We start from the raw sequence: 26400 nt of genomic DNA, 5'->3' as shown, positions 1-26400 counted from the left end.
GCATAGGTTAGAGGGATTAGTGGATAAATATGTAGGGTTATGGGGGTAGGGCCTGGGAGGGATTGTGGTCGGTGCAGACTCAATGGGCCGAATGGCCTCTTTCTGTGCTGTAGGGTTTCTAAGATTTGGTTCATAAACAGGGCATATATAGACACAAACAAGATAATGGTTGGAATGCGAGTCTTAACAGGTAATCAAGTCTTTACAGGTACAGACAATGCGAGTGGAGAGAGGGTTAAGTACAGATTAAAGAGGTGTGAATTGTCTCAAGCCAGGACAGTTAGTTAGATTTTGCAAGTGCAGTCAAGTCGTGGAGGTTACAGATAGTGTGACATGAACCCAAGATCCTGGTTGACACCGTCCTCATATGCAGAACTTGGCTATCAGTTTCTGCTCGGCGATTCTGCGTTGTTGTGCGTGTTGAAGGCCACCTTGGAGAACGCTTACCCGAAGATCAGAGGCTGAATGCCCTTGACTGCTGAAGTGTTCCCTGATAGGAAGGGAACACTCCTGCCTGGTGATTGTTGAGTGGTGTCCATTCATCCGTTGTCGAAGCATCTGCATTGTCTCGCCAATGTACCACGCCTTGGGACATCCTTTCCTGCAGCGTATCAGGCAGACAACGTTGGCCGAGTCGCAAGAGTATGTCAGTGTGCCTCGTGGATGGTGTTCTCATGGGAGATATGGCATCCATGTCGATGATCCGGCACATCTTGTAGAGATTGCTGTGGCAGGGTTGTGTGGTCACTGTTCTCCTGAAGGCTGAGTAGTTTGCTGTGTACAATGGTCTGTTTGAGGTTGCGCGGTTGTTTGAAGGCAAGTAGTGGGGGTGTGGGGATGGCCTTGGCGAGATGTTCGTCTTCACCGATGACATGTTGAAGGCTCCAGAGAGGATGTTGTAGCTTCTCCGCTCTGGGGAAGTACTGGACGACGAAGGGTACTCTGTCCGCCATGTCCTATGTTTGTCTTCTGAGGAGGTCAGTGCGGTTTTTCGCTGTGGCGGGTTGGAACTGTCGATCGATGAGTCAAGTGCCATATCCTGTTCTTATGAGGGCGTCTTTCAGCGTCTGTAGTTGTCTGTTGCGAACCTCCTCAAGTGAGCAGATTCTGTGTATACAGAGAGTTTGTCCGTAGGGGATGGCTTCTTTAACGTGTTTAGGGTGGAAACTTGAGAAGTGGAGCATCGTAAGGTTATGCGCGGGCTTGCGGTGCAGTGAAGTGCTGAGGTGGCCATCCTTGATGGAGATGCATGTATCCAAGAATGCAACCAATTCTGGAGAGTAGTCCATAGTGAGTCTGATGGTGGGATGAAACTTGTGGATGTCATCATATAGTTGTTTCAGTGATTGGAGGAAGAAAACATCATCGATGTATCTAGTGTATAGCGTCGGTTGAAGGTCCTCTGCGGTGATGAGATCTTGTTTGAACCTGTGCATGAGGATGTTGGCATATTAAGGTGCGAATGTGGTCCCCATGGTTGTTCCATGTGTCTGGTTGAAGAACTGGTTGTTGAAGGTGAAGAAATTGTGGTCCAGGATGAAGCGAGTGAGTTGTAGAATTGTGTCTGGAAATTGGCAGTTGTTGGCATTGAGTAATGAGGCAGTTGCAATAATACCGTCATCGTGGGGTATGTTGGTGTAGAGTGCCAAGACATCCATTATGACAAGGAGTGTTCCTGGTTCAACTGCTCCATGGGTGCTGAATTTCTGTAAGAAGTCTGTAGTTTTATAACAAGCTGGGGGTTCTTTGTACGATGGGTTTCAGGATGCCCTCGACGTAGCCGGAGAAGTTCTCACACAGGGTCCCATTGCCTGATATGATGGGACAGCTGGGTGTGTTGGCCTTGTGTCTCTTCAGAGGCAGTAGAGATCTCCAACGCGGGGAGTATGTGGGATGAGAGCATGGAGGGTGCTCTGAAGGTCCGGATCAAAGGTCTTGATCAGTCTGTTGAGTTGACGGGTATGTTCTTTGGTCGGATCTGCGGGTAACTGTCTGTAGTGTTCCTCGTTCTTCAGTTGTCGGTACAGTTCTTTGCAGTAATCCATTCTGTTCCTTTGTCTGCTGGTTTGATGACGAGGTTGCGGTTGGTCTTGAGACTGGGTTTGTGTTGTGCTTGGGTGACGTTCAGGGCTGTCTTGTGAGTGCAGTTGATGAATCTGGCATTGACGGACCTCCTGGCGGCTTGGGCATACATGTCGAGTCGAGGGCAGCAACCTTCCGGAGGAGTCCAATTCAACTCTTTCCTCTTCGGTTGCTGCACCGTGGATCACTCTGTCGGCTGTTCCGGTTCATTGGTTGTCTCATTGGGTTCGCTGTTGGTCTCTCGGAGTTTGTGGAAGATCTCCCGGAGCCTCATTTGCCTGATGAATTCCTCTGTGTCCGCTGCGAGACTGATGGGGACCATTTTGGAACCAGGAACACTCCTCGTCACAATGCATGTCTTGGCACTCGACACCAGCATCCCCCATGATGATGGCATTGCTGCAACTGCCTCAGTGCTCAACGCCGACAACTGCCAATCTCCAGACATAATTCTACAACTCATCCACTTTATCCGGGACCACCTTCACAACCTTCACCTTCAACAACCAGTTCTTCATCCAGACACATGGAACAACCATGGGGACCAAATTCGCACCTCAGTATGCCAACATCTTCATGCACAGGTTCGAACAAGACCTCTTCACCGCACGGGACCTTCAACCGATGCTATACGCAAGACACATTAATGTCATGTTCTTCTTTTGGACTCACGGCGAACAATCACTGAAACAACTATATGATGACATCAACAAGTTCCATCCCACCATCAGACTCACTATGGACTACTCTCCAGAATCTGTTGCATTCTTCGACACACGCATCTCCATCAAGGACAGTCACCTCAGCACTTCACTGTACCTCAAGCTCACGCATAACCTCACGATGCACCACTTCTCCAGCTTCCACCCTAAACACGTTAAAGAAGCCCTCGGTATACACAGGATCTGCTCAGATGAGGAGGATCGCAACAGACACCTACAGACACTGAAAGATGCCCTTGTAAGAACAGGATATGGTGCTCTATTCATCGATCGATAGTTCCGACATGCCACACATGGGACACGGCAGACAATGTAGCCTTCATCGTCCAGTACTTCCCCAGAGCGGAGAAGCTACAACATCTTCTTCGGAGCCTTCAACATGTCATCGATGAAGACGAACATCTCGCCAAGGCCATCCCCACACCCTCACTACTTGCCTTCAAACAACTGCACAACCTCAAACAGATCATTGTACGCAGCAAACTACCCAGCCTCCAGGAGAACAGTGACACCACAGAACCCTGCCACAATAACCTCTGCAAGACCTGCCGGATCATCGACACGGATGCCATATCTCCTACGAGAACATCATCCACCAGGTACAAGGTACATACACTTGCGACTCAGCCAACGTTGTTTACCTGATATGCTGCAGGAAAGGATGTCCCAAGGCATGGTACGTTGGCAAGGCCATGCAGACGCTACGACAAAGAATGAATGGACACCACTTGACAATCACTAGGCAGGAGTGTTTCCTTCCTGTCGGGGAACACTTCAGCAGTCAAGGACATTCAGGCTCTGATCTTCTGGCAAGCGTTCTCCAAGGCGGCCTTCAAGACACACGACAACGCAGAACCGCCGAACAGAAACTGATAGCCAAGTTCCACACACGAGGACGGCCTCAACCGGGATCTTGGGTTCATGTCACACTAAAAAAATCTAACTAGCTGTCCCGGCTTGAGACAATTCACACCTCTTTAACCTGTACTTAACCCTCTCTCCATATGCATTGTCTGTACCGATAAAGACTTGATTACCTGTTAAGACTCGCATTCCAACCATTATCTTGTAATTGAGTTTGTGTCTATATGTGCCCTGCTTGTGAACCAAATCCTCCACTCACCTGATGAAGGGGCAGCACTCCGAAAGCTCGTGCTACCAAATAAACCTGTTGGATTTTAACCTGGTGTTGTGAGACTTCTTACCACGGTCCAACACCAGCATCTCCACATCATAGAAAAACAGAAAATGTTGGAAAAAAACTCAGCAGGTCTGGTAGCACCCATAGAGAGAGAAACAGAGTTAATATTTCGAGTCCAATCTGATTCTTCCTCGGAACATTGAGTCTTGGGCACTTGATTGGGAATGTAAAAGAAGTTTATGATTATTTGGCTATGATTATAATGATAAGAATGGAACCTCTTAAATGTAGTCCAACCCAGTTGGACAGGTGGAGAAGTGTTGAAGAAGGATGGTACAATTAACTCCATCAAAGGCTGCAGATAGGTCAAGAAGGATGAGGACGGATCAATTGCTTTTGTCTCAGTCATGGGGGTTGCCATTTGTAACTTGGTTAACAGTTGTTTTGAGACTGTGGCAAGTCGGGAAATCTGATTGGAGGGATTCAAACACGAGGTTCTGAAAAGCTGGGCATGAATTTGGGGTACAACAACACAATCAAGAGCTTTGGAGAAGAAAAGGAAGTTGAAGATGAGGCAGAGATTAAGGATGGAAAAGTCAAGAGTTGGTTTTTAAGGGTGATGCTGGCAGATTTGAATAGATTTTTAAGGAAAAAGAATCAATAACAACGTCAGCTAACATGGCAGCCTGAAAGTTCAGTTCGAGTGTCAGCAACTTAATGGAATAAATTTGAGAGCAGGAAGGTCTCATGAGTGACATGAGCTCGAAACAGGCATGAGAATAGACAGAAGAGAAACTAGAGAAAGATATAATCTTCAGAGGAGATTGGCCAAATGACCCATTTGAGGGAAGTGGGAGAGGCAGTCAATTGGATGGTAGAACGATTCAAAGTTAGCGATTTAAATCGTTTCATTGGATGGTTCCTACAGCAGCGCAATTGTCCAGGGGAAGTTGGTGCTTCTGGACAATTGCAGAGTAAACTTTTACCTGGGAACTTTCAAGAGGTAACTTCCATTACGGGCTATAATAAATAATGTAATAGACTTAATCGTAATAGACTTCAGGAAGACATAATCCTCCTGAAATAGGCATAGACGCTTGGCAGGTGAAAACTAATGTTCAGCAGTATCAAGTCACATTTTGGTATGAAGAAGAGAGGCAATATAATCTAAGTGGTCTATTTTTAAATTATGTACACAAAATTTGCATGGCTAAGGGGAAACAGCAGGGAAGTGAGACTAATTGTGTACTTCTATGAAAGAGCTGACACAGACATGATGGGATGAATGTCCTCCTATGCTGTATCTTTCTACGATGTCAACTTTCTTTTATTAAAAAGTTGATTTTGAAAAATTAGCTAGATCATGCACTATTCTGCCTAATGATATCCCAAGTACATGCAGTTCATTTGAAAAGCAGCAGGTCGATACCAGATCAGCAATAAATGCCATTTTGAAGACCAGAACGGTTGAAAAAGGGAAGTGTTAACACTATTTTCTGAGACAGCACAAATTCCCCTTCGGGCTCTATGAGGGAAGTCTCAGATTGAGCTTCCTCAGGCTGCTCCTGACCTTCCCATCTGTAATGCTGCCAAATTCCTCTTCCTACCACTTAGCTTTTAATGGTTGGCAGCCTCGGGCTCACTGTTTCGGGTAAGCAGCTGGTTGTTAGAATGTAAATCAGGCCTGGGAGCTAAAATTTTTCGGATTCAAATTGATGCTGCCAGTCCACAATGTTCAATGTCTCACCCCAGCCTGTGTCCATCTGCCACCTGCGCCCAGTTAAAATTTCTTCCCTGGCCACCCTTACTGCCTTTTGAGAACAAGTGAATATACACATTCTTTGGACTTGAAGAATCGATGGTTGTTATTGTGGACCATGCTAGGTAATGTAGAGAAATTGGGTGTGATTTTGCAGCCCTGCTGCATTACTCGACCAGCGTTGCGGGGTGGGAAATGTAAGCGGGAAACCAAATGGGAATTGCGACCGGTGTCCGGCCAGTCGCAATCTTTCCAGGCCACTATTATTGAAGTAATCAGCCTCACACCGGGGAACGGCATGAGGTTGATTACAATATTCAGTGGTTGATTTATATATGTTTTAGTGGGCCCAGGATGGAATTGTCCGGGTTCGCATAGGTTTCCGACCTCGCTGGTGGAGATCCACACCAGTGGGGATCATAGCTGGTCCCCAGCAACAGTGGGCGAGGGCTAGTGGTGGGGCCGGCGATCGGGAATTGGGGCCTATCATTGGGGGTCAGGGCAGGGCATTGGGGGTCAGGGCAGGGCATTGGAGGTCAGGGCTAGCAGGAAGGCCGGTGATACCGGAGAGGGGGTCGGGGCTGACGATCGGGAGGCCAGTGATGGCTGGGAGTGTGGGGGGGTTGTGCAATGTCAACCAATCTCCCAGTGTGCTGGCGCATGCCCAATGACCCCAAGCACTCTGCTGCCGGCTTCTCCAGTGGCTTTCGGCTCTACCCCCTCCCCCCCCCCCCTCCCCCCCCCCCCCCCCCTCCCCCCCCCCCCCCCCCCCCCCCCCCCCCCATTGGCATGAATCGCCTGACAGCCTCTGTATCGCACAGGGTGCCGTAAATTCATGAAACTCAGCTCACCTAAAAAACCTCCCGTTTTTTCGCCCGTTGGACACTTAATTTTTTTTTGGAAAATCGTTTATCATCAGGATGCATTTACATACATTTTCTATGATGCATAGAACCATAGAAAAGTTACAATACAGAAGGAGGTCATTCGGTCCATCTTGTCCATGCCAGCCTGAAGACACCAGTGTGCCCTTTGTAATCCCATCTTCTTGCATGTTGGGAATGGGTTAACAGACCTTCCAATTAATTCAATGATTCAATAGAAGTCATTGATATATAAGTGGGCTACAGGTGGCACTGGGGGTTGATGGAGAATTGTATGTGGAGTTGGATCAAAGAAATAAAGGTAGTTTATGAAGAAGCAGAACTCATGTCTCCTTTACTGAACTGCAACCTAAAGGCTCAAACACTGCACCCGGCCTACAGCTCTGTAGCTTACGGCACTTACGGTGCAGATCTATATTCTATGTTAGCTTCATTTGCAGTTGAAATCCATACCTTTGTTATTGTAAACATCAAGGTAGTTTGGTGCTGAAAAGATTGTGATAAGTGAAGGGAAGCCTGTAGTTTGGCTCTTCCTGTACATGCGATAGCTGAAAGGTAAATTCAAGATGAATACGCAGTTACACAATATTGTTTGCACATGATACTTTATGCTTTCATGCTAAAATCAAACAAGTGCAAACTAGAAAGAAGGATGAATTGCCAGCTTTTGCTTGCAAGTTTTTACATTATAATGTTCATTTTTAAGCACATAACTGTTATTGTGTAGGCTGTAGTTTAACACAAGAGCTTTTCATGCTGAATATAAGCAAAAGCTACTGGATTACATTTGGCGCAGAAAGTATATTTTTATAAATTAATTTTATATTATAGGATAAAATACATAGGACTCAAAATTTCTGATTTGGAGAGATACGGACATCAGCTCTTGCCACATAGCAGAAACCAGCTCTGTTGGAATTCTGGCAAATTATTACCTGACCTCGCAATTTTGCTCGTGGGGGGCTTGGGCGGATCTTCTGGTTGCTTACCTCATGCCAAAGTAGTATGTTGGAGAGAGTTTCCAGGCTACAGGCTTCTCCAGTATTTTCACTGGGAGAAATGAACGATGCCCAAAATCGAAGATGAGGAAAATCAGGCAGAAATTTTAAACCGGCATATATTGAGTTTAGAAATGTGTATAAAGCTTACCCCGCATCTTGTGCTTCATGAGCTCGAATAACTGATAATAAATTATTGTTCTGCAGGAACTCACAAACAGCTGGATAACTGAAAAAGACAACATGTACAACAGTATCACTGGAAGCCACCTTATCCAATAATAACAGCAAATGGAAAACCGAGAGACAACAACAGAAAACAGAAAGGTGCAACTTATGCCCATTGAAGTCCATGAAATAATTTATCTTGGCACTCAAGTTTAGGTAAGGCGAGGCTTCAGATTGGATACTGCAGCCTAGATGTTTTGCTATGCTGCAGCTTACACCAGAATGGTCCATTCTCTTAATTATGGCAGGTATGGACTTTTATAAACAAGCCTATAAAATAACATGTATCCAGAATTTAAAGGGACAGGGATACGAAAATGAGAGGCTTGTAATAGACAACAGTTCTAAAAGTATTTCAAAGCAGTCAAGTGGCATTTCAATTCATGAGTAGCCTTTACCAATACTGAAGATTAGAAATTCCAAATGTGTAAAACAAAACCTAAGGTCCAACATATGCCTGAAAACAACTGAAGGAGCAGTTCAGCAACCAACAATTTTTTCACCCTCTTGTAAATCTATGGAAAGTTACTCCATTACCTGGAGATATAAATAGTGATATATATATATATGTATGATATATATTTGTTGCAAACTGGCACTTTTGCAAAAACTTCTTTCAAATATCCTAACTTCCGACAATTGAACTTGAATTTAACTTTTTTTTTACTTTTGCCAATAAACAAGTTGATGAAGAAAACAGAAGAGGATGGGTTGTTACAGTGGGTTCCCATGCTGCCTTTTCACCCCAGCCTGTTACAAAAATCTCATAACTAAATTAACACGACATTAGTTACAAAATCTCATGTTGTGCTGAAAATGTATGCTCGAAATTGAAAACGCTCTCTTTGACATTTATATCCTTCACAAATCACCAAAGTATAGAGAAAATATTGGGAATATTTCAAACAATGGACCTATACCCTCAGTATAATAAAACATATGCATTGACTAGAACATAACATGCCTCATTGTCCTTTTGGAATGGCAGAGGGACTATTTTATCAGGTATATATAAACAAAGATAAAATTATTTGATTTTTTTTCTTGCACGATGCAAGGCAGGCAGGTCTAATTTCTTTTGAGGTTTTAGTTTTCCTGGACATAGACAAATGATCAAATTGCATTTGCAACAGATGTGTTAGCAGTTATCATGGTAAGCTAACTTAGTATCAAAAACACGCAAAGTTTAAGAAATAAGATGCCCATTGAAGCAGGAATGAAGAACAATTGAGATGCTTTCACAAAAGGCTAACCCTTGACACATGACTAACATGGCTCAATCAGAGCCGTAACTGGCACATTACGGAGAGACAGAAATAACTTGCTGCACAGAGAGATTTAGCTTTGACTGTGGAAAGGAATAAAGCATTTTTGTTAGTTTAGACATGAAAGAAAAACATACCAGGTTGCACTAATTCTAATAACGTAGAAACTAGAAAAACTACCTATAGTGTTATTCCCAAAAACTAACCAAGAAATGTTGCAGTAAATTATAATGCTGATAGTACTATAATGCTGAAATGAGTTACGTTGTTATGCTAAACTTGATTATTTACAATAAACAATTTTAATTTATGATTATCATGTTGTTAATCAGAATCTCTTTGTATCTGCAGAAAACCAAATAAACAGGAGTTAAAATTCATCTTTAGTGGGAGTGCAAAAATGGACAGTGGGGAATTGGCCATCAGTTATACACTTCGCCTGATTTTCCTTTTCATCAAAATGAATTTATTTCCTGATACCTGGAGTCAGTCAAGAGTTACATGCTTCTCACGCAATGCTGAACTTCGTTGAAGTTATTTGAAAAAGTATTTTAATTCAATTTGGAATGCTGCAAGGTAGGTTAGCATGAGTGAGCTAAATATGGCACCAAACATTAACCTCAGGCATACAGTAACTATTCCTATACTGAAATGCAGAAGTAGCTATGTAATTATATAACAGTCTCAATCTCCATTCATAAATTGGAATCAAATCAACTTTTTAAATTTATAGACCTTTAATGAGAAGGAAGTTTGACTTACGATAGAATGGTTAAGCTCACATGACATCTAAATTGAGATTTTAAAAGGCACATGTGTATAATTGTGCATTGTAAACACATATTGCATTTTTGTGGTACATTTCTTCTGAGCGGACTTCAAGCACGACAACAATATTAGGTAAGGGACTGGAGCAGGTTAGGGACATGAGCAGGAAAGGGAGGTGGAAGTTGAAAATAATGAACATTACTCCATTCGGACTGGAGTCAGAGAAGGGGGTGCGATGTGACACTTCACAAGGATGTCAGGTTGCAGAATAGTTGCTTAGTCAATAATCTGGTACTGGCAAGATTCTGTCAACTTCACCACCTCCTACATAATAGCCCCTTGTGCTGCATAGTTTTCTTCTCAAAGAGGATGGGGTATTTGAGAATGGGAAGCCCTCTCCAGTGCCCTGCCTCTGGCAGGTATTGTGTACACGCAAGTCCTGCTAAAATATAGTGTACATAACAGTAAATGAAGGATTTTTTGGGATGTGCATGTAAACAATTGCTTGCGGGAAGCTGGATAGGCATCATGCAAGATGGCAAGTTAGAGCTTTTCTTAATCAAAGAGCATTGCAAAGTGCTGGCTCTGTAAGGTTGCTTTGCAGATAAGGATTGTGCTGAAGGCCAGGAGGGGCAAGGAAGAAAAGGTAGAGGTATCTTCTGTCTTACCTTGCCTATCCTGCTGGTAGGCAATAATATCCTGTAGTTTTTGGGTGAAGGAATTGGCACACAGTGCCATTGCCACTTCCCTCCAGATGAAATGAGTGACATTTCTGGGTGCCTTGTAGGTCTCCAAGAGGGCTTGGAAGTTTGAATAAAGTCAATACTGCATTCTTCTTCTCTGCCTTGGTGCCATAACTTCGTGCTGTAGATGTTGCTGAAGTTGTCATACTTCTTGAAAAGTATGATAAAAATACTGATAAAACCTGCTGTGAAGTTATGCGAAAGTGAGGTGAGAGAGTGAACCGTTACTCTTTTCTTGTCTAGTTGTCCCCCAGGCTGCTCCTGAACAGCATATCTAAAGCCTGCATGACTTCCCCTGCAGTTTAGCTATTCACACACATTTTATGCCAACACATATGCTCCAATAAGCATGCTAGTAAACCTCAGTTTAACTCCTGCAGATCATTCCGGATGCAATTCTTCTTTTGAAAAACTGCATCAGAGGTTTACTTCATTTTGTAGAAACCTTCCCTCCCATAATTTTACCATCAGTTAGATTTGCTTTTAGCAGGCTTTCCTAACTTTCCTCTTTCTTTCATCAAATCTATAATATTCTGTACATATTCTTGTGTACAATAAAACAAATCAAATAATTTTGATTAGATTACAAAATGGTTTTAAAATGCTAGATCGATTATCATTTAAAGCTACTTATATATATATGCTACAATTTTCAAAAGTAGAAATATTATTGTATAGATTGATTTTAGAATATATTAAAGAGATCTTAATATAAAGTAGTCTGAACTTAGTCTATTTATCGTTGTTTAAGTCTAAATATGTTTTTATTCTCTGCCACATGATAACCCTCCTTTTTTCTATTTATGATTTATTTCTAAACTTGATCAACAGGATTTAGGGTTTCAGGTCGCCTCTTTCTTAGATTGGTTCCCCTATCAATTTTGGGTGTTCATTTTCTTTGGGGGAGGCAGATTAGGTGAAGCAGCATCAGAGGCTTACAGGGGTCAGGTTGCCGGAACTCCTTACTTTCTGCTGATTTCGATTATTCAGCAGAGTTAAAAAAAACTTCCTCATTCATCTCTTTTGGAGGAGCAGGATGATTCTGTTTCTCTGCATTTCCTTTACATCCATTGATGGTAAAAGGATCCACACTTCATGGATCAGGAGCATTACTCCCAATTTCCTTAAAATGTTAATACTTGCTATTTTTTGATACTATCCTTGGTGGTTACCCCAACACAGTGAGGCAGTGGCATAGTGGTATTGTTGCTGGACTAGTAATCCAGAGACCCAGGATAATGCTCTGGGGACCTGGGTTTGAATCCCACCATGGCAGACGGTGAAATTTGAATTCAGTTAAAAAAATATGGAATTAAAAGTATAATGATGACCATGAAAACATTGTCAGTTGTCATAAAAACCCATCTGGTTCATTAATGTTATTTCAGGAAGGAATTAATGATTTGGATGAGAATATAGGAGGCATGGTTAGTAAGTTTGCAGATGACACCAAGATTGGTGGCGTAGTGGATAGTGAAGAAAGTTATCTCTGATTGCAATGGGATCTTGATCAATTGGGCCAGTGGGCTGACGAATGGCAGATGGAGCTTAATTTAGATAAATGAGAGGTAATATATTTTGGTAGATTGAACCAGGGCAGGACTTACGCAGTTAATGGTATGGTGTTGGGGAGAGTTACAGAAAAAAGAGATCTAGGGGTACATGTTCATAGCTCATTGAAAGTGGAGTCACAGGTGGACAGAGTGGTGAAGAAGGCATTCAGCATGCTTGGTTTCATTGGTCAGAACATTGAATACAGGAGTTGGGATATCTTGTTGAAGTTGTATAAGACATTGGTAAGGCCACACTTGGAATACTGTGTACAGTTCTGGTCACCCTATTATAGAAAGGATATTATTAAGCTAGAAAGAGTGCAGAAAAGATTTACTAGGGTGCTACCGGGACTTGATGGTTTGAGTTATAAGGAGAGGCTGGATAGATTGGGACTTTTTTCTCTGGAGCGTAGAAGGCTGAGGGGTGATCTTATAGAGGTCTATAAAATAATGAGGGGCATAGATCAGCTAGATAGTCAATATTTTTCCCAAAGGTAGGGGAGTCTAAAACTAGAAGGCTTTGGTTTAATGTGAGAGGGGAGAGATACAAAAGTGTCCCGAGGGGCAGTTTTTTCACACAGAGGGTGGTGAGTGTCTTGAACAAGCTGCCAGAGGTAATAGTAGAGGTGGGTACAATTTTGTCTTTGAAAAAGCATTTAGACAGTTACATGGGTAAGATGGGTATAGAGGGATATGGGCCAAATGCAGGCAATTGGGATTAGCTTAGGGGTTTTAAAAAAAAGGGTGGCATGGACAAGTTGGGCCAAAGGGCCTGTTTCCATACTGTAAACCTCTATGACTATGACGCTATGAAATCTGCCATCCTTACTTGGTTTGGCCTATATGTGACTCCAGACCCACAGCAATGTGGTTGACTCTTAAATGCCCTCAGGGATGGGCAATAAATACTGGCCCAGCCAGCGACGCCCGCACCCCATGAATGAATTAAAAAAATTGTAAATTTGTTGTAAGCATGCAAAGGGGAAAAATACATCTATTCATCTAGCACTGTTCAAAAAATCAGAACATGTTAAATGTTTTACAGGAATTAAATACTTTAAGTGTAGTAATTTTATATCTCAGGAAATGTAACAATTAACCAAGAAAGATGGTTACATAATTTCATGATGTCATAGAAAATATTTTTGAGTTACTAAAACAGTTAGAGGGCTATTATTAAAAACTATTTTCCAGCATTTCACGCCAGCGGGATCTTCCAATCTTCCCAACATGAACGGAGATTTCCATGGCTTGCCAGATTCAGGGCTGGGGAGTGAACCCATATCTCTGGAAGATGGTACATTGAGTGAGTGGAGACTTGGTACGGTTCCTGCTCTGCCCAAGACCACAAGGAACTACAAAAGGTGGTGAATGTAGCCCAATCCATCATGCAAACCAGCCTCCCATCCATTGACTCTGTCGACACTTCCTGCTGCCTCGGCAAAGTAGCCAGCATAATTAAGGACCCCATGCACCCCGGACATTTTCTCTTCCACCTTCTTCCATCGGGAAAAAGATACAAAAGTTTGAGGTCACATACCAACCGACTCAAGAACAGCTTCTTCCCTGCTGCTGTCAGATTTTTGAATGGACTTACCTTGCATTAAGTTGATCTTTCTCTACACATTAGCTATGACTGTAACACTACATTCTTCACTCTCTCGTTTCCTTCTCTATGAACGATATGTTTTGTCTGTATAGCATGTAAGAAACAATACTTTTCACTGTATGTTAATACATGTGACAATAATAAATCAAATCAAATCAAATCAAAATCACTCTCGACAAGGAACTGTGGGAGACAACTTCACTCATGGGTGGTAAACATTAATGTTTATTTTGACATGAGCCAGACATGTATTTGAGATGTACCCATAATGATCACTGGACTAGTCATCTGTCAGTACCAAGCTAATAAGGTGCTGTCCCACTGATCCTATAAACCATAGTGGGTTGATGCCGAGTGCATTTCAGGCATAACTGCTGGGACTTTAGCATTGTAATGGTTAGTGATTTCGTGAATCTGTAAGCATTATGTGGTAATAATTTTTAAAAAATACATTTGTGCATATTCCTTTTTGTAAAACTTTCTGTCTGTTACATTTTAGTGTCAACTTTTCCCATTACAAATTCCCATGGCCAAACTTGCAATGAAAACTATGTAAGGTTCTCGTGCTGTATTTGCACTGTCCCATCAGAGATAGTAATATAAAGCCTAAGTATTTAGTCTTCTTAGTCCTGCTCGTACACTCCGGAGAAATGTGTCTGTCTCAAATAACTTTACTTCTTTGCTTTCCAACTTGCTGTCAGTTTTGCTATTTATCTATCAATAATTTTATAAAATCAAAGTAATAGGTAAAAAAGGACAAAATTCATTACTTTAAATTGGATACTGAATAACATCTACCTGTCCTGGTCCAATTATTCCACATCCTCTAATCCCACCATTTGAAGGCTACACATCATCTGGTGATGCTATGGGACATCAATTATTTATTGTTTATAATTAATATATCATGAAAGAGAGCATGATATTTTCTCATCTAGAATTTTGAAACTATGAAACCTTTTGGAGCCTCGACTCTCATGTTCAGTTTGCAGCAGCCCAATACAGATTGAAGGAGTCAGAAAGGTTAAAAAATTGTAATGATTTTCTGTATATCACTGCCTTTTGATTAATCTGCAAATATATAATACACTATCGTCATCCAATGGAATAAGGTTAATACAACATCATCCTTTAATATGTTGATGAATGCTTCTGAAATTAGGATATGTCCTGGAACCATAGGAAAATTTTAGTAAAAAATCATTCCATTTAAATTAGCAAGCCATTCCTTTTTTTTGACAATTTCAGTCTACTTTCTGCTCATTATTATATCACTCTCTCCAATCCCTCAAATAGCACCTTTAGCATAAGAATCATAAGAACTAGGAGCAGGAGTAGATAACTTAGCCCCTCGAGCCTGCTCCACCATTTAATATGATCATGGCAAATCTCATTGCTGCCTCAACTTCACTTTCCTGCCCGTTCACCATAGTCCAAAACCCTTGCTGATTAAAAATCTGTCCACCTCGTCCTTAAATTTACTCAATGTCCCAGCATCCAGCATGGTCTGGGGTAGTAGATTCCACAGACTCAAGATCCTTCGAGAGAAGTAATTTCTCCTAATCTCTGTTTTAAATCTTCCTCTCCTTATCCTAAAACTCCCTACAAGAGAAAAAAATCCTCTTCATGCCTACTTGTCAATCCCCCTTATCATCTTGTACATCTCATTCATACCTCCTCATTCTTCTAAATTCCAGAGAGTATAGGTCTAAACTGCCCAATCTCTATTGGTGAGACAAATCTCTGGAATCTGGTGAGTCTGCTCTGAACTGTCTGCAATGCACCTATATCCTTCCTCAAGTAAGGGAGCCAAATTTGTACACAATATTCTAAGTGGTATCTCACTAATGCTTTGTACAGTAACAGCAACACTTCACTGCTTTTATATTCTATGTCTTTAGCAATAAATCCCAAAATTCCATTTAGTTGTCTCTTCAACGATGTGATGTTATCTGCTTCAATGGCCTTCTCCTACTGAAATTGATTATTTCTGTGGTGTTCAGTTGCTTTATTAAGAAATGGTTGACACTAAAGTGGGTTGATATTGCTGATGAGTTTTGTGTAGGATCATTACAAAGAAGTTTGTAGAAGGCACAGTGAATGGTCTGGACTGTGATTCTCCCATCCTGCTGCGTTAATTTCTTTTAGCATAGTGGGCTGGGAGATTCTCGCGTTGGCCAATTTGCTGGGTTTGCACGTGCGTTCGTGGCTTGCTAGAGTCTCCCAGCGCCGGATTTCCAGAGGCGTCAGATCCGTGCCGGAAATCCCCACTAATGGGGAACTAGCGGCCCGACCCCGCTGGAGTGAAGGGGGTGGTGGGTTGCCCCTGGGCATTGGCACTCTGGCAGTGCCAGCCTATGCCCCCTGGTGCTGCCCAAGGGGCAAAGTGCCAATGCTCAGGGGACATCTTGGCACAGCCCATTGAGCATGGGGCAATGCCAAGGGGGTGGGGCACATTGGGGGGGGGCGATCGGTGGGGTTGGGGTGTCCCACTGCCACTCTTCATAGGGATCGGTGGGGGAAGGAAGGAGGGCAGCGATGAGGGAGGGCCGGGGATGGGGGGGTTCCGACGGGGGGGGGATGTGGTCAGCCTGCTGGGGGGTTTGCCTCTGCCGAGAGGAGGCTGGAGATCGGGGCAAGGTGGGAGGGGGGCTTTTGGGGCTGACCTGGGAATGATCGGGGGGCCAGCGATTGAGCTGGCTAGCAATCGGGAGGCTGGCAGTGAAGGGCCACTGTGCATGCGCTGATCTCGGCAATGACAGAGGTTTTTTCCTCAGAGGTGGGATAGCCACCCTGCAGGAAAAGTTTCTATGAGAAATTCCCCTGCAGTGATTTAATCCTGCCTGGGCTCCTGGAAATGTTGTGATGTCGTTGCCACAACTATTTGCAGTGGGCAGGCCTTCTGCCGCAACCATTAAATACCATTCAATGGCTAGAAAGCAAGATGAAATTCATGGTAAGATTGCTAATTAAAGGATCTCCAACAGGGGGCAGAATGTCTGCACTGTAGATGGATTCCTGCAGCTTCAGCAGCCACAATGTTTGAAAGAAGATCTTGGAGGGTTGATCCTCCAATCTAGATACTGGACTCTTCCTTGCAGATCCTGCTGTAGGATCTGAAGGGCTGAAGTGAGGTGACGTTTGTTAACCATGGGAGCCGGTCCCTGAAACCAAGCTGGCCTCGATGCAAGGGGCTGAAGAATCGAGCAGAAACAATGTGGTGCCTTGAATCTGGAAACAGTACTCCAAGAGGTTCAAGGGCCTCAGGTGGGCAGGGGAAGTGAGTGGCATAGCACATATACTGATAGCAATTCCACTCATCTCCCTTTCTCCAGACATCTCCTGATATCTCCATCTGAACAGGCACCATTCACACTTTCCCTTAACTTAGTGCCACCACATACCCATGTCTCAAAGCCACCATCTAGAAATGTTGTCCTTCTTTCCAAAATTGATCTCGTATACTCTCAATTCTCTGCATTGTCACTGCAGGAAATAGAGCGCAGGACTCAGACTGGGTGGTGGAAGGAGATGAGGGGACCTCCAGTGATAACGACCATAACAGCCACTGGCAACACATGCCCAAGTAATTCAACGGGTACGAGTTATTGTCCCAGGAGGCTGCAGATGTCAGCAACAACTTTCTGTGAACACCAGTAGCCCACACACACATCAAGGAGCTGATCCTCAAGACTGTAGACCCTATGTTGGTGGTCTCATCTCCTTTGAGCTGCATCTCTATGTTCATCGCCTCTGCCCTGCATGCAGCTGAGGAGAAGGCAACGACAGGTTTCTGCAGCTCCTGGAGTTTTTGGTGTTGCTGTTACAGGAACAATAAAGATTTAAGATAGAGCTGCCGAATCTACGCCCCATGCCGCAGTGAAAGATGGCAGGAAGGAAGCATGGATTAAGGTGAGTGAAATGCAAGGCTGGTGAATTGACTTCCAAGAAATTAGAAATGATCTGTCAAGCAATAAGAGCAAACTCTTAGAAGAAATGCTGTGAGTATCTGTATTTCAATTAGGTATGGCTGCAGCTACTCAGTTTCATTGTTCAAAGGCTTTCCAGCCTGTCAGTCTCACTGAACAAGCCTGACACTGTGCTCTCACCTGGTTGACTCTAACAAGTTCCACAGAGCTCAGGAAACCCACGTGTACAGACTGTTAAAACCAGAATGCTGGTTTGAATCCTCTGTTAAATGCCTCTATGAATAATTTAATTACTTATCCGACAGTTCCACAGGAGTTCTGTGCTTGCATGAAAACTGCCCAATTTAAACCCAGATGTGGCAGGAATCACATCGGGATCCCCACCCGAGGCCAATTTTCAGCGCTTTACCACTTATTCTCCCAACCCCTCGATCAGCGGCCGAACCCGCCCCCCCCTTGACAGTTAAAATTCTGCCCTATGTCTTCTGTACCTTTAGTGGCTATCAATTCTATATACAAAGAACAAAGAAAATTACAGCACAGGAACAGGCCCTTCGGCCCTCCAAGCCTGCACCGACCATGCTGCCCGTCTGAACTAAAACCCCCTACCCTATGGGGACCATATCCCTCTATTCCCATCCTATTCATATACTTGTTCAGACACCCCTTAAAAGTCACTATCGCATCTGCTTCCACTATCTCCCCCGGCAGCGAGTTTCAGGCACCCACCAACCTCTGTGTAAAAGAACTTGCCTCGTACATCTCCTTTAAACCTTGCCCCTCAGTAATTGACTCTTCCACCCTGGGAGAAAGCTTCTGACTATCCACTCTGTCCATGCCCCTCATAATCTTGTAGACTTCTATCAGGAGTATATTTGCAGTATGTTCAGAATGCCTAAATCCATCTATGAAATCTGTCTTTAATTTACAAATACATTCACTTTCCTGAATATAACAAAAGGTAGTGAAAAACAGAACTCACATAATGATTTTTTAAAAACCGTAATTGCAAATTTAAAAAGAAATTCAAACACAGATCTTCTCCAGCTTAATGTTGATACCAGAAAAAATACTGAAATATCTTAATGACAGTAACACCATGGTTTCAATAAACAGAATACTGTAGTGTGAAATGCACCCACCAGGATTTACCAGTCCCGTATTCAGACTTAAATATATTTAGTCACTCGCTGTAAAACTTAAACTGATATTCACAAAGCCGGTAGTTAATTATATCTTCTGTTTTGCATTGCTATTTATGTTTTTACATATCAAGAACTACTTGCAGTTATATGGATTATTCCATATCTTCAGGATGTCCCAGTGTGCGAAATGAATTCTTTTTAAATGAGCAGCCACTGCAGATTTTAGTTAAATACAGCAGACAATTTATGCATAGCAGGGTTCTGCAAAGTTATAAGCCAGTTAACCTATTTTGTTAGTGCCTATTGAGAAATGAATGGTGCTGGTGGCCAACAAGAACTGGGAACTCCTCATTGATAAACAGTATCTTACAAACCTACTTGAAGAGGCAGGCAGGCCCTTAGTTTAACATCCAACATGGAACACAACACAGTATCAGCCTAGAATCTTTGTTCACATACTCTAATACATGAACCCACAACTTTTTGTCTCAAAAGGAGAGTATACCATTCCTGAACCAAGTTAACAATCTATAACATTGTTTTGTTGAGAATCAAAGATTTTAACTGCACAGAAGGAACCCTAAAATGACATTACATGGGGAGTGTGCTGGAGGTGAGGGGTAGAGGGCCTGTTTTTATTTTAACTGGGACTAAGTCCCACAGCACTTGCTGGTCATTTCGGGCAAGTGGGCCGAGCTGGGAATTTTCCCAACTTCTACTGCTTACTTGAAGGTAAAAATCCATTCATTAACTCTCTCATTCCCGCCACAGACACTGCCAGACCCGCTGAGTATTCCTGACATTTTTTATTTTAATTTCAGATTTCCAGCAGCATCAGTGTTTTGCTTTTGTGAAGCTAATTGTTAAACTTCTGCCAAATCGACAGAGCACTGCTCTTTTTATAAGTTCCAGTGCTACTTTCTGTCTGGTATTTTACTGTAGCTTCTAATAATTTCTAATAACATTACATCCTGACAGGGTTTGCTTGTGGGTCTCCCTGCATTGCCAGTCACCCGCCCTGTTGAATGTCTGTGGCAGTGGGATGATGTCCTTAAGTGGGCATTAACTGCCCAGTGAAGGAACCTCGATTGGCATTCAGGCAGGAGAGTTGCCTGAAAGCCATCACAGCCTGGACTTAATTAGGGTGAGGCAGAGGCGGCAGGGTCACCATCCTTACCCCTCCCACTCAGAACTCACCCCCAGAGGTGCCTTCATATTTTTCTCTCAATGGAAAACAAAAATTGCTGAAGGTATTCAGCAGGTCTAGTAGTGCCTATGAAAAGAATCACAGTGTTGAACACTTCAGGTCAATGACCCTTCATCAGAACTTTCACCAGGACATCACTGGCCATCAAACACTGGCCTGGATTTTCAGAGAGTTGGGGTAACTCAAAGCTCTTTAAAAACTGTGGGTGGATCTCGATTACTAAATTCCCAGCCCAATTTCCAGGGGTTCCGATTTTCAAGAGTGCTTTTTAAGTGTGCTGACTGGTTTAGGTCAAAAACGTGCACTCTGCATTCCTGACCTGGCCTGCCTCACTGCAGGGATAGACATGGCCTAGTCCTCTGCAATTTTCATGGAGACAGGCCAAGTTTCCATAGAGTCGTGGCTCGAGGCACCTCAGAGATTTTGTGGAACATAGTCTGCATAAGGGGACCTTTTGAAAGATAAGATTAAAAGGTTCTCCTCATGCCCCGTATGCCAAGGTACTCCCCCAAACTACCCCATGTCTGCTCATGCACCATATTCCAAACAATCCCAAAGTTTTCTCTGGGGCTCAGTACTCTAATGGATTTCTGGGCTCTCAGTCAAGAACACATAATAAGGCTTGACTGCGAGTCCAGAATTCCATTAGCCTTTTGGAACACCTGAACCCCAGAGAAAAAATTGCTTGATTGATCGCTCTAACTGTCAGATCTCTTGTGTCAGTTTCACAAAGTTTATTTACACACAATTAAGAGGTTTCAAGTGCTTGCAGGTTCAGCTATTGAAACACTAAAGGGTTTGGATGATTGGCACTTTTATTGGGCTGTAGTAAAGCCATTTTTATGAATTAATGACTTTTTAAGGAGGTTTTTCTTATACTCCTACTGTCACTATTGGTTTCATTGCTTCTATGGTGTATGGTGAGCGAATGAACATGGAAATGCCATAGCTTGGCAGATGGGGCATGATGGGTCATAGCAGTTGTTTAAATTGGCATACTTTGGCAAAGGGTGGCATGGAAGGCCGGGAGAGGGATCAAGGGCATGAAGCAGCATGGATATGGTATAGGGAGTGTGCTGGAAATGAGGGGTAGAGGGCTTGTTTTTATTTTAACTGGGACTAAGTCCCACAGCACCTACTGGTCATTTTCTCCTCAGGCAAGTGGGCCAAGCTAGGAATTTTCCCAACTTCTAGTGCTCACCTCAAAGATAAAAATCCAGCCATTAACTCTCTCGTTTCCTCCACAGACACTGATAGACCTGCTGAGTATTCCTGGCATTTTTAATTTTAATTTCAGATTTCCAGCAGCAGCAAAGTTTTGCTTTTCATAGAATCATAGAAACCCTACAGTGCAGAAAGAGGCCATTTGGCCCATCGAGTCTGCACCAACCACAATCCCACCCAGGCCCTACCCCCATATCCCTACACATTTACCCGCTAACCCCTCTAACCTATGCATCTCAGGACACTAAGGGGCAATTTTAGCAAGGCCAATCAACCTAATCCGCACATCTTTGGACTGTGGGAGGAAACCGGAGCACCCGGGGGAAACCCACGCAGACACGAACAAAGAACAAAGAACAGTACAGCACAGGAAACAGGCCCTTCGGCCCTCCAAGCCTGTGCCGCTCCTTGGTCCAACTAGACCAATCGTTTGTATCCCTCCATTCCCAGGCTGCTCATGTGACTATCCAGGTAAGTCTTAAACGATGTCAGCGTGCCTGCCTCCACCACCCTACTTGGCAGCGCATTCCAGGCCCCCACCACCCTCTGTGTAAAAAACGTCCCTCTGATGTCTGAGTTATACTTCGCCCCTCTCAGCTTGAGCCCGTGACCCCTCGTGATCGTCATCTCCGACCTGGGAAAAAGCTTCCCACTGTTTACCATATCTATACCCTTCATAATCTTGTATACCTCTATTAGATCTCCCCTCATTCTCCGTCTTTCCAAGGAGAACAACCCCAGTCTACCCAATCTCTCCTCATAGCTAAAACCCTCCATACCAGGCAACATCCTGGTAAACCTTCTCTGCACTCTCTCCAATGCCTCCACGTCCTTCTGGTAGTGCGGCGACCAGAACTGGACGCAGTACTCCAAATGTGGCCTAACCAGCGTTCTATACAGCTGCATCATCAGACTCCAGCTTTTATACTCTATACCCCGTCCTATAAAGGCAAGCATACCATATGCCTTCTTCACCACCTTCTCCACCTGTGTTGCCACCTTCAAGGATTTGTGGACTTGCACACCGAGGTCCCTCTGTGTTTCTATACTCCTGATGACTCTGCCATTTATTGTATAACTCCTCCCTACATTATTTCTTCCAAAATGCATCACTTCGCATTTATCCGGATTAAACTCCATCTGCCACCTCTCCGTCCAATTTTCCAGCCTATCTATATCCTGCTGTATTGCCCGACAATGCTCTTCGCTATCCGCAATTCCAGCCATCTTCGTGTCATCCGCAAACTTGCTGATAACACCAGTTACACCTTCTTCCAAATCATTTATATATATCACAAATAGCAGAGGTCCCAGAACAGAGCCCTGCGGAACACCACTGGTCACAGACCTCCAGCCGGAAAAAGACCCTTCGACCACTACCCTCTGTCTCCTATGGCCAAGCCAGTTCTCCACCCATCTAGCCACTTCTCCTTGTATCCCATGAGCCTTAACCTTCTTAACCAACCTGCCATGTGGGACTTTGTCAAATGCCTTACTGAAATCCATATAGACGACATCCACGGCCCTTCCTTCATCAACTGTTTTTGTCACTTCCTCAAAAAACTCCACCAAATTTGTAAGGCACGACCTCCCTCTTACAAAACCATGCTGTCTGTCACTAATGAGATTATTTCGTTCTAAATGCACATACATCCTGTCTCTAAGAATCCTCTCCAACAACTTCCCTACCACGGACGTCAAGCTCACCGGCCTATAATTTCCTGGGTTATCCCTGCTACCCTTCTTAAACAACGGGACCACATTCGCTATCCTCCAATCCTCAGGGACTTCACCCGTGTCCAAAGAAGCGACAAAGATTTCCGTCAGAGGCCCAGCAATTTCACCTCTCGTCTCCCTGAGCAGTCGAGGATAGATGCCATCAGGCCCTGGGGCTTTGTCAGTTTTAATGTTCCCTAAAAAACCTAACACTTCCTCTCTTGTAATGGAGATTTTCTCTAATGGGTCAACACCTCCCTCCGAGACACTCCCGGTTAACACGCCCCTCTCCTTCGTGAATACCGATGCAAAGTATTCATTTAGGATCTCCCCTATTCCCTTGGGTTCTAAGCATAATTCCCCTCCTTTGTCCCTAAGAGGTCCGATTTTCTCCCTGACAACTCTTTTGTTCCTAACGTATGAATAGAATGCCTTAGGATTCTCCTTAATCCTGCCTGCCAAGAACATCTCGTGACCTCTTTTTGCCCTTCTAACTCCCCGTTTGAGATCTTTCCTACTCTCTCTGTATTCCTCCAGAGCTCCATCTGTTTTCAGTTGCCTGGACTTAACGTACGCCTCCCTTTTCATTTTAATCAGATCCTCAATTTCCCTGGTTATCCACGGCTCTCGAATCCTACCTTTCCTATCCTTCCTTTTTACAGGCACATGCCTATCCTGCAGCCTTATCAATAGTTCCTTAAAAGACTCCCACATGCCAGACGCGGACTTACCCTCGAACATCCTCTCCCAATCAACATCCACCAATTCCTGCCTAATCCGGCTATAGTCAGCCTTCCCCCAATTTAGCACCCTGCCCATAGGACAGCACTCATCCTTGTCCATTACTATCCTAAAGTTAACAGAGTTGTGGTCACTATTTGCCACATGTTCCCCTACCGAAACTTTGACGACCTGACCGGGCTCATTTCCCAGAACTAGGTCCAGTATAGCCCCCTCTCTAGTTGGGCTATCTACATACTGTTCCAAAGAACCTTCCAGTACGCATTTTACAAATTCCTCCCCGTCCGGACCCCCAGCTCTAAGCACTTTCCAGTCAGTGCCAGGGAAATTAAAGTCTCCCACTACAACAACCCTATGTTTTCTGCACCTATCCAGAATCTCCTGACATATCCTTTCCTCCACTTCCCGTGGGCTGTTGGGTGGTCTGTAGTACACCCCCAGCATAGTGACTGCACCCTTCCTGTTTCTGAGTTCCACCCACAGCGACTCAGTACATGACCCCTCTAAGTTGTCTACCCTCTGCACCGCGGTAATATGCTCCTTAACTAATATCGCTACTCCCCCACCTTTTTAGCCCCTCCTCTGTCTCGCCTAAAACACTTATACCCCGGAATATTCAGCTGCCAGTCCTGTCCTTCTTTTAACCAAGTTTCCGTCACTGCAACCACATCCAAATTCCACATAAGCATTAAGGCCCTAAGTTCGTCTGTTTTACCCGTTACACTCCTCGCATTGAAGCAGATGCACTCCAGACCTCCAGGCCCAGTCAGGTCCTCCTCCTCCAGAGTGCACCTCTTCTTGGCTAGCCTTGCCCCGGCCCCCAGCTCGACCCCAGCCTCAGTATTTACTGACCTCCTGTTTTGTTCCCCACCCCCCTGCCACACTAGTTTAAATCCTGCCGAAACACTCTAGCAAAACTCCCAGCCAGGATATTTGCTCCCTTCCAGTTAAGGTGTAACCCATCCTTTCTGTACAGTTGCCATCCTGACTTGAAGATTTCCCAGTTATCTATGAATTTAAAACCCTCCCTCTTGCACCAGTCCTTTAGCCACGCGTTCAACTGTAGAATCTCCCTGTTCCGAGCCTCACTTGCACTAGGCACCGGGAGCAGTCCAGAGATTGCTACCCTGGAGGCCTTACTTTTTAGCCTAGCACCCAACTCCCTGAATTTCTCTCGTATGACCCCCCTGCTCTTCCTACCTACATCATTTTCACCAATGTGTACAATCACATCAGTTTGACTACCTTCCTTTTTAAATATGCTTCCTACCCTCTCGGAGACACCCAGTACCCCGACACCAGGGAGGCAGACTACCATCCTGGATTCTCGTTCAGTCCCACAGAAGCGCCTGTCCGTGCCTCTAACCATTGCGTCCCCCACAACTATCGCTCTCCTAAACCCCTTCTTTCCCTTCCGGACCCCTGAGCCTGTCTCCGTGGAGGCGATCTGGTCCTCTTGGCTTACCCCTGGAGGGTCATCCCCCTCCACAGAATCCAAAACAAGATACCTATTTTGGAGGGGGACAACCACAGGGGATCCCTCCACAGACTGCTCACTCCCTTCCCTTCTCCCATCTGTTGCCCATCCCTTTCTTTTAGGGGAGACTGCCACTGGGGTACTTTCTGGCACATCACCCTTCTGACAATTACCCCTCCTAACCGTGACCCACGTGTCTTCCTTCCGAGACCCTGGTGTCACGACCTGACTATAACTTTTATCTATTACTCTCTCATTTTCCCTAACTAAACTGAGTTCATCGAGCCTCAGCTCCAGCTCCCTTACACGATCCTTCAGGAGATGCAGTTCCACACATCTGGCACAGATATGGACTTCCGGGAGGCAAGTTGGCTCCAGGAACTCCCACATCCCACACCGAATGCAGTATACTGGCCTCTCACTCATACCAGCCATGTCCTTTTTAGTTTTTGGGATAAAACAAAAAGGGAGTGTAACCGAAGAAAAACAAACAACTTTCCTCGCCTTCGCCGAAGCCCTGTGAGCCAAAGCCCTTATAGCTCTCACTCTGCCCCTGCTCACTCCGCTGCCCGCTAACGACACTGCCCGCTCAAAGGTGCGGCCTACTTTTAAACCCACCAAAAACCTTCCCAGGCTGCTGCTGGGCCTATTTCCTGTTTAGAAAAAAAACCTGCGATTTCTTTCACTAATTTAACTGAAAAATAATTAAATAAATGAGTGCACAAGCAAGCTCCCTTACCCTCAGCCTGCTCCTGTGGAACAATGAGGCTGAAACCTCCAAGTTAAGCACTTTTAAACCCTCCAAAAACCTTCCCAGGCTGCTGCTGGGCCTATTTCCTGTTTAGAAAAAAAACCTGCGATTTCTTTCACTAATTTAACTGAAAAATAATTAAATAAATGAGTGCACAAGCAAGCTCCCTTACCCTCAGCCTGCTCCTGTGGAACAATGAGGCTGAAACCTCCAAGTTAAGCACTTTTAAACCCTCCAAAAACCTTCCCAGGCTGCTGCTGGGCCTATTTCCTGTTTAGAAAAAAAACCTGCGATTTCTTTCACTAATTTAACTGAAAAATAATTAAATAAATGAGTGCACAAGCAAGCTCCCTTACCCTCAGCCTGCTCCTGTGGAACAACGAGGAGAATGTGCAAACTCCACACGGACGCAAGCCGGGAATCGAACCCAGGTCCCTGGAGTTGTGAAGCAGCAGTGC

At 44.2% G+C, this 26400-nt stretch overlaps 1 protein-coding gene across 5 annotated transcripts in view; it reads right to left on the bottom strand.

The window, feature by feature from the left end:
• LOC144505132 (protein phosphatase 3 catalytic subunit alpha-like) overlaps nucleotides 1-26400 on the bottom strand; it is a 342133-nt gene that overhangs the window by 48753 nt on the left and 266980 nt on the right. For all 5 annotated transcript variants that reach the window (XM_078231023.1, XM_078231025.1, XM_078231022.1 and 2 more), the window contains 2 exons: nucleotides 7738-7815; nucleotides 7042-7136 (listed from right to left, as the gene is read on the bottom strand). In XM_078231023.1, coding sequence (XP_078087149.1) covers nucleotides 7042-7136; nucleotides 7738-7815 — 173 coding nt within the window. The remainder of the gene's footprint in view (nucleotides 1-7041; nucleotides 7137-7737; nucleotides 7816-26400) is intronic.

Source organism: Mustelus asterias, chromosome 16, assembly GCF_964213995.1.
Source record: "Mustelus asterias chromosome 16, sMusAst1.hap1.1, whole genome shotgun sequence".
Classification (NCBI taxonomy): domain Eukaryota; kingdom Metazoa; phylum Chordata; class Chondrichthyes; order Carcharhiniformes; family Triakidae; genus Mustelus; species Mustelus asterias.
The sequence above is the reverse complement of the archived record's forward strand: the minus strand, read 5'-3'. Positions and strand labels throughout refer to the sequence as shown.